The 12060-nt window shown below is 45.6% G+C and overlaps 1 protein-coding gene across 3 annotated transcripts in view; it reads left to right on the top strand.

Annotated features, from left to right (window-relative positions):
• The window catches only part of Rin2 (Ras and Rab interactor 2), a 163779-nt gene extending 153063 nt beyond the window's left edge, over positions 1 to 10716 (top strand). For all 3 annotated transcript variants that reach the window (XM_051183241.1, XM_051183240.1, XM_051183242.1), the window contains 3 exons: positions 406 to 537; positions 5363 to 5526; positions 8740 to 10716. In XM_051183241.1, the coding sequence (XP_051039198.1) occupies positions 406 to 537; positions 5363 to 5526; positions 8740 to 9060 (617 nt within the window). In that variant the 3' untranslated portion in view covers positions 9061 to 10716. The remainder of the gene's footprint in view (positions 1 to 405; positions 538 to 5362; positions 5527 to 8739) is intronic.
• The last annotated feature ends 1344 nt before the right edge of the window (positions 10717 to 12060 follow it).

Here is a 12060-nt window from a genome sequence, read left to right as displayed (position 1 = left end):
CTGTCTTTAATGTTTGTGATCAGTGGGCACAGAACACAATAAGTGAGCCAGAAGGGATTAGCCTGAAGGAGTATTTTAGTAAGGGTTCTTATCATGCCTTGCTAACAGGTTAAAACTCTTAACTTTGTTCTGGTGTACAAATCTTAAAAGTGGGAAGAAAATCGGAACCGTGTTGACGGTCTCATAGACATTCATTCTGAGATCGTGAGCAAGGGCTGATCTCAGTAAACAGTGGGGGAGAGTTAAGGATCAAGTAGGTAGAATTCCAGAAACTCCCACGCCTGATTATAAGTAGCACATTTCCCCAGCATGACTCCCTAGTGGCTAATAATAGCAGCAAATAGGATGTGAAAGAAAGAAACATTGATAAAAATATCACACTTTGCCCTTTCTTCCTGATCCCAGGGAGGATGTATGGTGCAGATGACTTCTTGCCAGTCCTGACCTATGTCATAGCTCAGTGTGACATGCTTGAATTGGACACTGAAATCGAGTATATGATGGAGCTCTTAGACCCATCACTGCTGCATGGAGAAGGTAATGTGCTCTGAGTTTCAGAGGAACTGGGCAGCTAGGTTTTCTGGGGGGGGGGGGGTAGTTGGCAGGGGTTTGCGCGTTTTAAAATGGAGATGAGATTCTAGCCATTTTGAAACTGGGCATGGTGATCCACACCTGTCATCAGCATTTAAGAGGCAAAGCAGCAAGATTATGGGTCCCACTCAGGCCTGATCAGCTGCCTAGCAAAGACCCCTCTCAAAAAGCACAATGAGAGCTGGGGAAAGAGCTCAGCTAGTGAAGTGCTTGCGGACCTGAGTTCAAGCCCCCAGCATGCACATCAAAAAACTCAGCATGGAGGTAGAAATCAGCAATCCCCACCTTCAGGGCCGAGACTCAACACTGGAAACAGATGGAGCTGGAGCCCTAGGGCTGGCCGGCCAGCCTGAACAAGTCAGTGAGCTCCAGGCCCATGAGAAATGCTGCCTCAAAAAACAAGGTGCATGACATCTGAGAAATAATACCCAAGGTTGTCCTCTGGTGTACCCGCTCCATGTATGAGCGCCCCACTCCCCCCCACACACACATACACACACTAATGTGAGCATGCGCGCGCCCACATGCACAGTGAACAGTCTAGCGATGGGTAGTACATACAGAGTAGAGCAACCACCATCTCTATCCAGCTCCAAAGCATCTTTATAACCCCAAATACAACCCCGTGGCTGGGAAAACCATTATGGGGGTTCCTTGGCATCTTACTGGTTAACCATAGGACTAATTGCTTTTTAATTTAAAACTATGTATTTGTCTGGGTGTTTCCTGTAATCCTAGCACTTGGGGAGAACAGAAATTCAAGGATATCCATGACTAAATGGTGAGTTTGAGACAACATTAGATCCTATCCCCTGAAACAAAATATATATAGTATATATTTTGTTTCTAAACTAATCTATGGCGCACACCTTTAGTCCTAGCACTCGGGAGGCAGAGGTAGGTGGATCTCTGTGAGTTCAGGCCAGCCTGGTCTAAAGAGCTAGTTCCAGGACAGGCTCCAGAGCAATACAGAGAAACCCTGTCTCAAAAAACCTAAATAAATAAATAAAATTACAGTAGTAATAGTAACTCATTATTGAAAACTCAAAATTTAAAAATGCAACAAAGCCTGATAATATAAATTTAATTTAATAGAATTAAACATTCAACAGATTTTCTTTTTCCTTTGGTGTGTGTGTGTGTTTGTTGGTATCAAAACTAGGGCCTCATACACGCAAAGCAAGCGACCAGCCACTGAGTTACAGCTCGTGCCCTTCAAATGGTACGATTTTTTAGAAAGATACAGTTCCTTTCATTTGGGAAGTTACTGACTTTTTATTAAAGAATACTTGCACTGCTAGAACAATAACCTGCTATTGTTATCATTAAAATGAAGGAAAAGTTGGCCCTAAAAAAAGAAGTTTTAAATAGCATTAGTTTGCTTTCCGTTGACCTCGGTATTCAGGTTCAGTCTTGTCCCAAGTGTGTCTCCATGGAGGAAATTCTTTCTCCTTCTGCATCAGTTAGAGGTTGAATGATGAAAATCTTCCAGATGCTTGACTATGTAGCTCACAACCTTGAAAGGCAGCAAGAACTCTGCTGGCCGTTCTGCAAGGAGACAAATCAGGGCCCATGTGCCCATCTGTTAATCATTTTCTGAAGTCCCTGGGATGCCCAGACAGACCCTGAGGGCACAGCTGTGTTTTCTTTGTTCCTGTTGAGTTTCAGTCTGGGCTTGAGCACAAAGGTCCACCTGCCCTTGGGATTTCCCTGAGCGTGCATCACCTAGACACCTCCCATGGAGGGGATCACCCAGAGTGTCCCTTAATATCCTCAGTCCTCTAACTTGAATCTGCCAGGCTTGGTTTTCCTATCAAAGACCTACTGCCCCTTGTCCCCAAAGCATGCCCTCCCCATCCCTTTCTGGTCAGTGCCAACTTGGGATAAGTATCCTCCGTCCTGTCCCCAGCCAGAGGCAGATATGAACGAGCTCTTCTGTCTTTTATCACCTTGCCCGTTCATACACTCTCAGTGAAATTCTCAGCCAGAGACCCAGACACTCCATTATGAGCCCATAAGACCCGCCGTGTATCTTCACTTTCCTGGGATTGCGCAGGAGAGAAAATGAGTGTGGCACCGAAGTAGACATTTCTAAGCTCCAGTGGCAAGTTCCCGGTTCCCACCATGTGATTATTGCAGTTTGGGGTTTGTTTTGGTGGTTTCTGGTAGCAAGGAGACCCCTTGAGGCTTTGAGGGAAAGAGTATGCTAGTCTCCCTTAGAAAATCACCCTTCTCTTATTGACAGCGTGCATGTACTTGGGACAGACATATGCTTACGTCTTGTGGTCTGAGGACAGAGACAACCATTTCCTGCCCCTTTTCCTGGCAGCGCCTCAGTGTGAGGCCCCATGTTTCAAGCTCGTCTTCTTAAAGGAGAGCTTCATAAGCACTTTGTTGTGACAGATGGGGAGGATGTCTTCACCTGCAGGAATCCCGTGAGGGAGAAAAAAAAAAAAGCAAAAAACACTAAGGTCACACTGACATAAGAACCTGGTGTGTTCCTCTGCATGAACTGTGTCAGACACTGCTGGCCCTCCTTCCTCAGGAGGGCATGGCCACTCAGGATGACTGTGGCTCGAGACTAAGTGTCAGAGCATTGAACTGCATGCAGCTCCTCCAACCCAGATCTGGGGGAGCCTCGGTCATGTGTCACAGATCCTTGCTTTCTGTGGCCTGTCCAAAGCCCTCTTGGGTTGACTTTATAGCAGTCACATGTCTTTTCTGCTGTGTAAGCAGGTATTCTTATTTACAGACCCAGCACCGTAGATTCCCTTGCAAGCTCAGAGCTCTTGCTTATGGTGGGATATAGTTTTGCTGAAATGTAAAACCTTTCTCTAATTGTATCCACATGTTTCGAAGTATGGTCAATTCTGTGTTCCCAGCTCTTGAGGTTTTCCCCTTAGTGGCCTGAGCATGTCAGGGCCCTGGTGTCAAATTCAGAGTCTAAGGAACCCTCACCACCCCACAGGAATTATAGCTCCCAGAACCACAGTTAAATGCTGACACCATGACATAGTCTTTTGCTATTCCTGAAGTCCTTATAGATTCCCCTGAATCCACACACTTTAGCTACCATTTTACACTAAGTCATATGTGATTTGCTCATGGGGCAAATACTAACTAGAGATCAGTAATTCACAGCAGAGGCTGCCATAGAGATCTTACATCATGGGTGGAGAATTCTAAACAGAAAGCCTGATGTGGGCTGTATATTCACAGGTATATTGCAGGTATATTCACATGATGGAGCACTAACCCAGCACACATGAGGCCCTGTACTAAGAGATTGGTGGTTAGTGGTGGTGCATGCCTTAAACCCCAGCACTTGGGAGCAGAGGCAGGCAGAGCTCTATGAGTTTGAGGCCAGCCTGGTCTACAGAGTGAGTTCCAGACTGGCTCCATAGCTACACAGAGAAACTCTGTCTTGGAAAGATGAGAGAGGGGGAGAGAGAGAGAGAGAGAGAGAGAGAGAGAGAGAGAGAGAGAGAGAGAGAGAGAGAGAATCTCCATTCATGACTGTAAATAACCAACCTGCATTGCAGGTTCAACACCATGCAGGTACATAAGTCCGCCACTCATCCTCCTGAGAGCTAAGACCATTTAATACTTCACATTGATTAGAGAGAGTTGTGCAGGGTCCTGTGAGCTATTAAATGCTTTGGCCATGAAAGTGACACTTCTGAAAATAACCTGATGAACCATGATGAACTCTCATCCACGCATGAATGAGCTGCCAGTGCCTGTTTTCTTTAGTATGTGTCCACTTCTGGGGAGCAGGGATTCAGGTTCTTTTCTTATACCCCCCCAACTCTGTCTTGAGCACATACTATAACTTCAATGGATATTGTGACAAAGAATGTCTTTAAATATAAAATGTGCTGCATTCAGAGTCCTGCTACACATTCAAGGTGCCCCCTACTGGCGCCCAAGCGCATGTACAAAACAAATTCTGCAAGCAACTATTTTTAAGACAAACCAAGAAAAATAACAGAGGCATCTGATAATGTAGTATGTCTGTTAGCATTACCCACAAACACAAGAGATGAGTTTAAGCATACTCCTATAGGGACTCCACTCTCCTTAATATGTAAATCCTTTTTTGTTGGGGGGGGGGTCTGAAACAAGGTTTCTCTGTAGCTTTGGAGGCTGTCCTAGAACTTGCTCAGTAGACCATACTGGCCTCAAACTCACAGAGATCCACCTGCCTCTGCCACCCAAGTGCTGGGATTAAAAGTGTGCACCACCACTGCCCGGCTAGTAAATCCTTTTTCTTAAATGTGGAAACAGAAATGTCAGCTCTTTGGTGCTCCCTGGCCCTGGCACAGGCTTGGGTTACTTCATGAACCTGTGTGAGATGCATGCGTGAGTAGAAGGATGAAGATGTGAATGATCTGCTCTTTGATGTGGTCTCTGTGGAGTGATGGGGAAATCACAGTCTATTTCCATGTGTGTAGGTTCTAGGCCTATGGATTCAGCTAACCACGGGCAGTAAATATTTAGGGAAAAAAAAATGAAATGAACATACACAATTTTTTCATTTTTTTCCAGCTCTTTATATAGTGTTTGAATTGTATGGGGGTATAATAAATCATCTAGCCCATGGTTTAAGTTTTACAGGAGTTATGTAGATTATATGCAAATACTATGACACCTTATATGAATATTTAAGCATTCATAGAATATAGTAGACAGGGGTCTTAGACTCCATCCTCCATCCCTGCTCCTCGAGCCCTGTGACACTCTTGAGAACCCACTCTCTCTGCCTTTCCAGGAGGCTACTACTTGACAAGCGCTTATGGGGCACTGTCTCTGATAAAGAATTTCCAAGAAGAACAGGCTGCAAGGCTGCTCAGCTCAGAGGCCAGGGACACGCTGAGGCAGTGGCACAAGCGGCGAACCACCAGCCGGACCATCCCCTCCGTGGATGATTTCCAGGTATGTACCCCATCCCCGCCATGCTCCCCTGTTCCAGGAGGGCGGAGCTGCCTCCTGCAGCAAATGGGCTCAGTGCCTGAGGTCCTGTTTCAGACGAATCTCCTGCTGGAAAAGCAGTAACTAAGCCACTCTCTGGCCTTGCTGTTTCACTTCTGTTCCTTTAAACATGTACAGAAATGCACCTTGGCTTTCAACAGGCCATGTCCCCCATTAACTACGCTATAAGCAAAAACACACATAGACTGTGTCTAACCTGTCAAATCTGCTGACTCAGGAAAACAGTGAGCAAGGTGGGGAGGATGTTTTGTGTCACATTGTGATCTTGTGGCTGACTGGCACTACCAGCTCATCGTTGCTGCCCGACATCACAAGAAGGATGGTCTCGAATATAGCTAGCCTGGGGGAAAGTACATATTCAAAACCTGGCTAGTTGTCTAGTTCAGTGGTAGACTGAATGTCCAAGGCCCTGGGCTCCATCTCTACCTAGCACTCACTGAAAAATCTGAAAGTCAAGGCTCAGTTTCTACTCAGTATGAATCACTTTAGCGCCAGCATTAAATAGAAACGTAAGTATTACCTCATAAAATATACACACAGGTTTGGCCCACAGTTGGCTGCTATCAGGACAGCAAAGTCAAATTAAGGCAAGGTTCCTCCTAAAACATTCAGCCTGCGTTGAATACCTAGCCTGACAGGACGACATCCAAAAGAGAAAGCCCAGGCAAAGGCATCGGCTACTCAGTTTCCTCAGGAAACAGTGGGTGTTTACCCTACAGCCCACCTGGTTGCCCTTTGGGAAGTGGGGGAGGTACAAGATATCTTTCCATCTCTCCTTCTCCCTCTACTCCTTCACTTTCCAAACAGAGTCCCCTAGGATTTCAGCTCAGAACTTAGCTCAGCTTAGTTTGAGAGTGAACCCTGTGACCAGCCCCACAGAGGTTTCCAGGCTGGGCTGCCGGGTATGTATGGTTCCCAATGAGTTTATTCCCTGGAGGTGAGCTAGGACTACAGAAGCCTTTTCCTGACCCAGCAACCCTGATTTCCTTTCACCCATGCAATGATGATGAACCAGTCTGCAGCTAACTTTAGGTAGTCATCTGAAGGCTTCTGTGGAACTCGGAAACATGGCTAGCTTTATTTCTCAGTGCCTCACAGCGAGTTCCCCAGCAGGAACCCAGAAAGGCAGGATGAATTTGCCTCTGTGTCATCAATCCAGATTCACCTTCCTTGCCTTTTCTCTCCCACTTCCTTTTGCTCTCAAAACAACCTCTGGTTCAAAGTCAGCCTGTGCTTGAAATGCAAGGTCAGCATGTTCTTCCCCAGGATTGCAGTTTTCTCAGAAATTCCTTCCAGACACACAAAATGCAAAGCAAGAACACATGCTGTGAACCCCCCCACACCCCGCACACTCCTGCTTGGTTTGTTCAAGAGTATCCACGTGGTAAGTTATTTAACTCATGCCGACCACTGGACTGCTGCCATATGGGCTGTGCATGGAGGAAGTCCTGAGGGGCTGCACCCTCTGAGATCAGAGGCAATGAGACCAGTACATTCTTCCATCAGTAGGCCTCTCTGCCTACTTATGTTATCACCTCTGACTACCAGAAGTTTCTAATGTGGAGACCCGTGTGTCCAACCCACACACACCACAGGGCCCTTCCTTTATCACATGTCTTACCCACTGATCTCACTCACTTCAAAGATGTGTGTCTTCCCATAGTACCACCAGAGAGAGAGGGAGAGAGAGAGAGATTTTGAGCACTCAGATCATGGGTAACAACAAAAATACAGAAATGAAACCCCAATATGCATAGTTACAAACACCACTAATGCCCCCTAGAAGAAGAAAACTCCTTAGTAGCCAACACAGTGAAATGTGTCTCCATTCCCTCACCGGGGCTATGCAGGCTACTCTCTTCAGGAATCCTTGAATAAGTACAGAGGGCCAGGGGGATGGGAGAAGAGAGGTGTGGTCTGCTGGCACACGCTCTGAAGATGGATGTTCAAATCTGACAGTGCGGCACTCTACCCAAGTGCCCCTTGACCCAGCCTCCCCTCTGCAAAGTCATCATGCTGGCCAGTGTCCTCCCTACATATGACATGAAACATCTTACATGTTCAGAGTACACAGCCCTCCCAAGAGCCTTCCCTCCTGCAACCAGTTAAGCCTTATGGCAGCCCCAGGAGAAGTAAGGCTTGGCCATCTCAACCAGGATCACCAGAACTAAGAAGCAAGACTGTGTGTGTTCTCTAGATGCAGCTAGAATTTGACCAGGACTTCTCTGCTCTGTGTGTAACCATTTTTATATTTTTGGTTGCGAGCCTAGCCTTAAACAGCTGAGCCATCTCTCCAGCCTGTGTGTAACCATTCTTAAGGACCTGGAAATAAAGGAGCTACCCAGAATAAGAAAATCTTGACAAGTACCTGGGCTTGTCTGGTAGGAGTCAACAGACTTACTGCCTCTCAGGGTAGTGAACACCTACATGATTCTCAACGCCAAGCCTGCAACCATCTCCATTTACTTCCTGCAGCACCCTGTTCCACTTGCGCTTAGTCAGGTCCATCTCCAAAGTCTTCTTGGCAAATCGACAGCCCTCCCTCTGATTCTTCCCACATTACACCCCAAACCACTGGGAGCCTTAAGTAAGGCTGCGCCACATGAGAGCCACTGGGAACTTTAAGTATGGTTGCACCACATGAGATCACCATTTGGGGAGAATGGCCCGACATCAGCAGTTTGCCCAAGCATCACTGTCTTTTCTTAGGCTTCGTAGAACAGCACAAAGTAAGCATCATATATGCTGCTGTGTCTAGATGTTTTAAATCTTTCCTGCTAACTTCTGGACCAGACCCTTCTGCCGTTCTTATTATTTATTCAAGCTGGGAAAATTCCCAGATTTGGATGTGGTTCACACGCCTAACTTGGGATTTCTTCAGCAGCTGGCCTCATAATGGATAAAGAAAGACGAGAACCAGAGCTGATGGGACTTACTGTTGCTTCTCTTTGCAGTGAGCTAAAATGTGGCTGCTTAGTCCATGCCATAGTCCCCACCACAGTCCAAGTTGCAATCAGTCTTCCCTGGCATTCTGAGCTGTGTGGGTCTGGCCAGACATTGGGACAAACCCGAACCTTGAAGTGGCTTACAGGTTCAGCTGCCCACTTGTCTGCTTTCTCTTTGGTGCTCGCTCCTGACATCTGTTTCCACTTGCAGAATTACCTCCGAGTTGCCTTCCAAGAGGTCAACAGTGGATGCACAGGGAAGACCCTCCTCGTGAGACCATACATCACCACGGAGGATGTGTGTCAGCTCTGTGCGGAGAAGTTTAATGTGGAGGCCCCTGAGGAGTATAGCCTCTTTCTCTTCGTTGATGAAACATGGCAGCAGCTGGCAGAGGACACTTACCCTCAGAAGATCAAGGCTGAGCTGCACAGTCGGCCTCAACCCCACATATTCCACTTCGTCTACAAGCGAATCAAAAATGATCCTTATGGTGTGATTTTCCAGAATGGGGAAGACCTCACTCCCTCATAGAGAGCAGACACATGGGACTTCTTCCCATGGATGCATCCAAAAGGGAGCTAGGAGTCTAAGCCTTCTGGCTGCCACGTGTTTGAGCTTGAAAGACAGCCAACTCCTCAAGGACCCCTCAGTTCAGTGACTAAGTCATCCATAAGCTGACTTAGACAAGGGTGTCTTTTAGATACATTGCCCAAATGAGGTAGTTGGGGTTCTGAAATAGTTAGAATCTCCTCCAGAAATGGAGAATTGTGTTTGATGGTTCAGGTGTCCAGAGATCACTGGCTGCTTAACCTTAGCCAGCTTCTCGGTTGGCTTATGTGTTTGTATATGTGCTGAGGAAACATTTAAGGTACAAGCTCTTCTCTTGGGTTCCATAGCAGGTGTTGACAGGATTGTCCGATGCAGTGCGTCAGGTACCTCTTGGCTCTGTGGATGGCTCCACCCTTCCCTCTTTCCCCTCTTTCCTCCATCCTTCTTTCTATATATATTTTTTTTTTTTTTTACAAAGAGCCTTTGTGTTTTTTTATATATATTTCATAGAAAATTTTATAGCAGTTGCAGGTAAACTGTCAGGATTGGTTTTTAAAATATTTTTGTAACTTTAAAATATTCTATAAGTATGCATGTGATTTAACATTTAATATTTGAAGATAAATCTCTTGCTGGATTTGAGAGTATCGCATTTTAGAAGTCTCTCTTCTATAACTGGATGTTTTGGCAAATTTGTGAGGAGAGACTGCTGGTGGTCTTAAAGCAATCCTTGACACTGGCCACAGACCGTTGCCTTTGAAGAATCTGATGTACTGTTACCTTGTTCACTTTTAGTGACGTTGTACTGTTTGTTGTTTGCTTATATTGTTAAGCAATGGATGCAGATGATTAGGAGAGAAATGAATGTAGAGAGGTGGAGAGAGAAACACAGACTCTAAGGAGGGGTTGAGGAATGTAGCCTGCAGGTTCGGGCTCTGGAGGATATAGGAAGAGGAGTCGATACTGTAAATATACCCTGCAGTGACATTTGACAAAAATCTGTCCCATATGCTATGGGCTTTGGGAAACAATTTTTAAAATCTCTACAAGGGAAAGTAAACCAAGGATAACATTCCCTGTGCCTGTTTTGTAAGCCAAAACTGATGGCATCCAATCTTTGGAGGCAGAAACCAAGTAATGTATAATATGGCTTTTGTTGAGTTCAATAAGATGTTGATGGGAAAAGAATGCACCAAAAACCAAAAACAAACCAGACATTCCTCTTTGCTGTCATAACGGACAGTGGCTGGGATGTGGCTCAGTGGCAGAGCTGGCATGCACAGACTGTCATACTGGGTTCCATCCTCAGCATGACAGATAAAATAAAACAAACAACATGGATGTATGGTAAAGTTAGATTTATGTCATATCAAATGAATTTCTGGGCACACATGCTAGAAGGGTCATGTATCAGTATAATACAGGTCATTGAAAAAACAAAAACATGTTACTGTACTGTGTAAGGATGCACAGGCATATGATTTGGGGGAGGCTTTTTACCTTGTATCCTTGGCTTTTGTTGTATTAGAACCCTCAGCACATACTGTGTTGTACTTCCTTTTGTAAATGATTTTCAATGGAATTTTGCACATAATACGTTGTAATACTGTACAATAATCCTGTGTAAAATAATTTTTTTTCAGTATTTCTCAGTTGTCATTTTTTTGTGGGTGATTTGTTTTAGAGTCATATTATAATCAGGTACCTAAAGATGATGGATAAATGTAACATGACAGTGGTTGGGCTTGGTGGCCTGTGCCTTTTATCTCTTGGGACACTTGGGAGGTAGGCAGAGGCAGGCTGACCTCTGTGAATTCCAAGTCCACCTACATAATGTGGACTACATAATGAGACCCTGTTTCAAGTACACACACACACACAGAGAGAGAGAGAGAGAGAGAGAGAGAGACAGAGAGATAGAGAGAGAGAGGCAGGCACACGGGCAGGCACAGAGTACATGACAATTAAACTTCACTTTGAACTGGTAATTGTGAAGAGCAAACAGGAAGACATTGTTCAGAACCTTATGGGCTGATTGAATAAACATTAAGAAGCAGGAAGAGAGCCAGGCATTGATGGTACCCGCCTTTGATCCCAGCACTTAGGAGGCAGAGGCAGGCAGATCTCTGTGAGTTCGAGACCAGCCTGGTCTAAAAGAGCTAGTTCCAAGACAACCTCCAAAGCCTCAGAGAAACCCTGTCTCAAAAATCCAAAAGAATAGAAAAAAAAAAAAAAAAAAAAAAGCAGGAAGAGAAAAACAGATGGCCTGTGACCCGCAAATGTTTGCAAGGTTACCCAGCACAGTACTTGGTTAGATGGCTCTAGGGCAAATCACAGCTAATCTGAACTCAGAGCCAGGCAGGGCCCTGCAGACAGCCCCTCCCTGTCCTTAAGCAACCTCTGTAATGTCCTGGCTGGGAGTTCAGGATGATTGCAAAATCAACAGCACAGGCCTGTGCTTCTGCAGACTAGTGTTCTGGCTATGGCAGCCATGCCTGACTGCTAGGGACTCATTGCATTCCTGTCGACAGAGAGAAAGGAAATAGTTAAGAGGGTTTCTGAGGCATCCATAGATAGCTGCTTAGAGACCGGAAGGAGGGCTGTATCAACTTGATTTTGATGTTTGGAATGAAGAGATGCTGGCCCCTGCATCTTCAGCTGCCCTCCCGACTCTGCAAATGTAGACCATTATGCTGTCCTCGTGTTGAGGAAACAATACTCCTCTTAGATTTAAAGCAGGACACAACATCTGACTTAGGCAGTTTGAGCAGGCCCTGTGAGAGCAGATTAAGAAAAACTAGAATGAACAGAAGAAAGCATCACAAGATTTTTCCCTCGTCTGTCATTGGGCAACGCTTCCCTGGCAGAGTTTCAACACATGTGTCTTCATTTTCCCCCCACGCAGGCATTTCTCACTTCTCAGTTTGCCAGGAAACAGACCCTGGTGGAGTTTGGATAGAATAAGAGCAGAGTAAAAATATA

Source organism: Phodopus roborovskii, unplaced genomic scaffold (genome assembly GCF_943737965.1).
Source record: "Phodopus roborovskii unplaced genomic scaffold, PHOROB, whole genome shotgun sequence".
NCBI lineage: Eukaryota > Metazoa > Chordata > Mammalia > Rodentia > Cricetidae > Phodopus > Phodopus roborovskii.
This window is presented reverse-complemented; position numbering and strand designations above follow the sequence as displayed.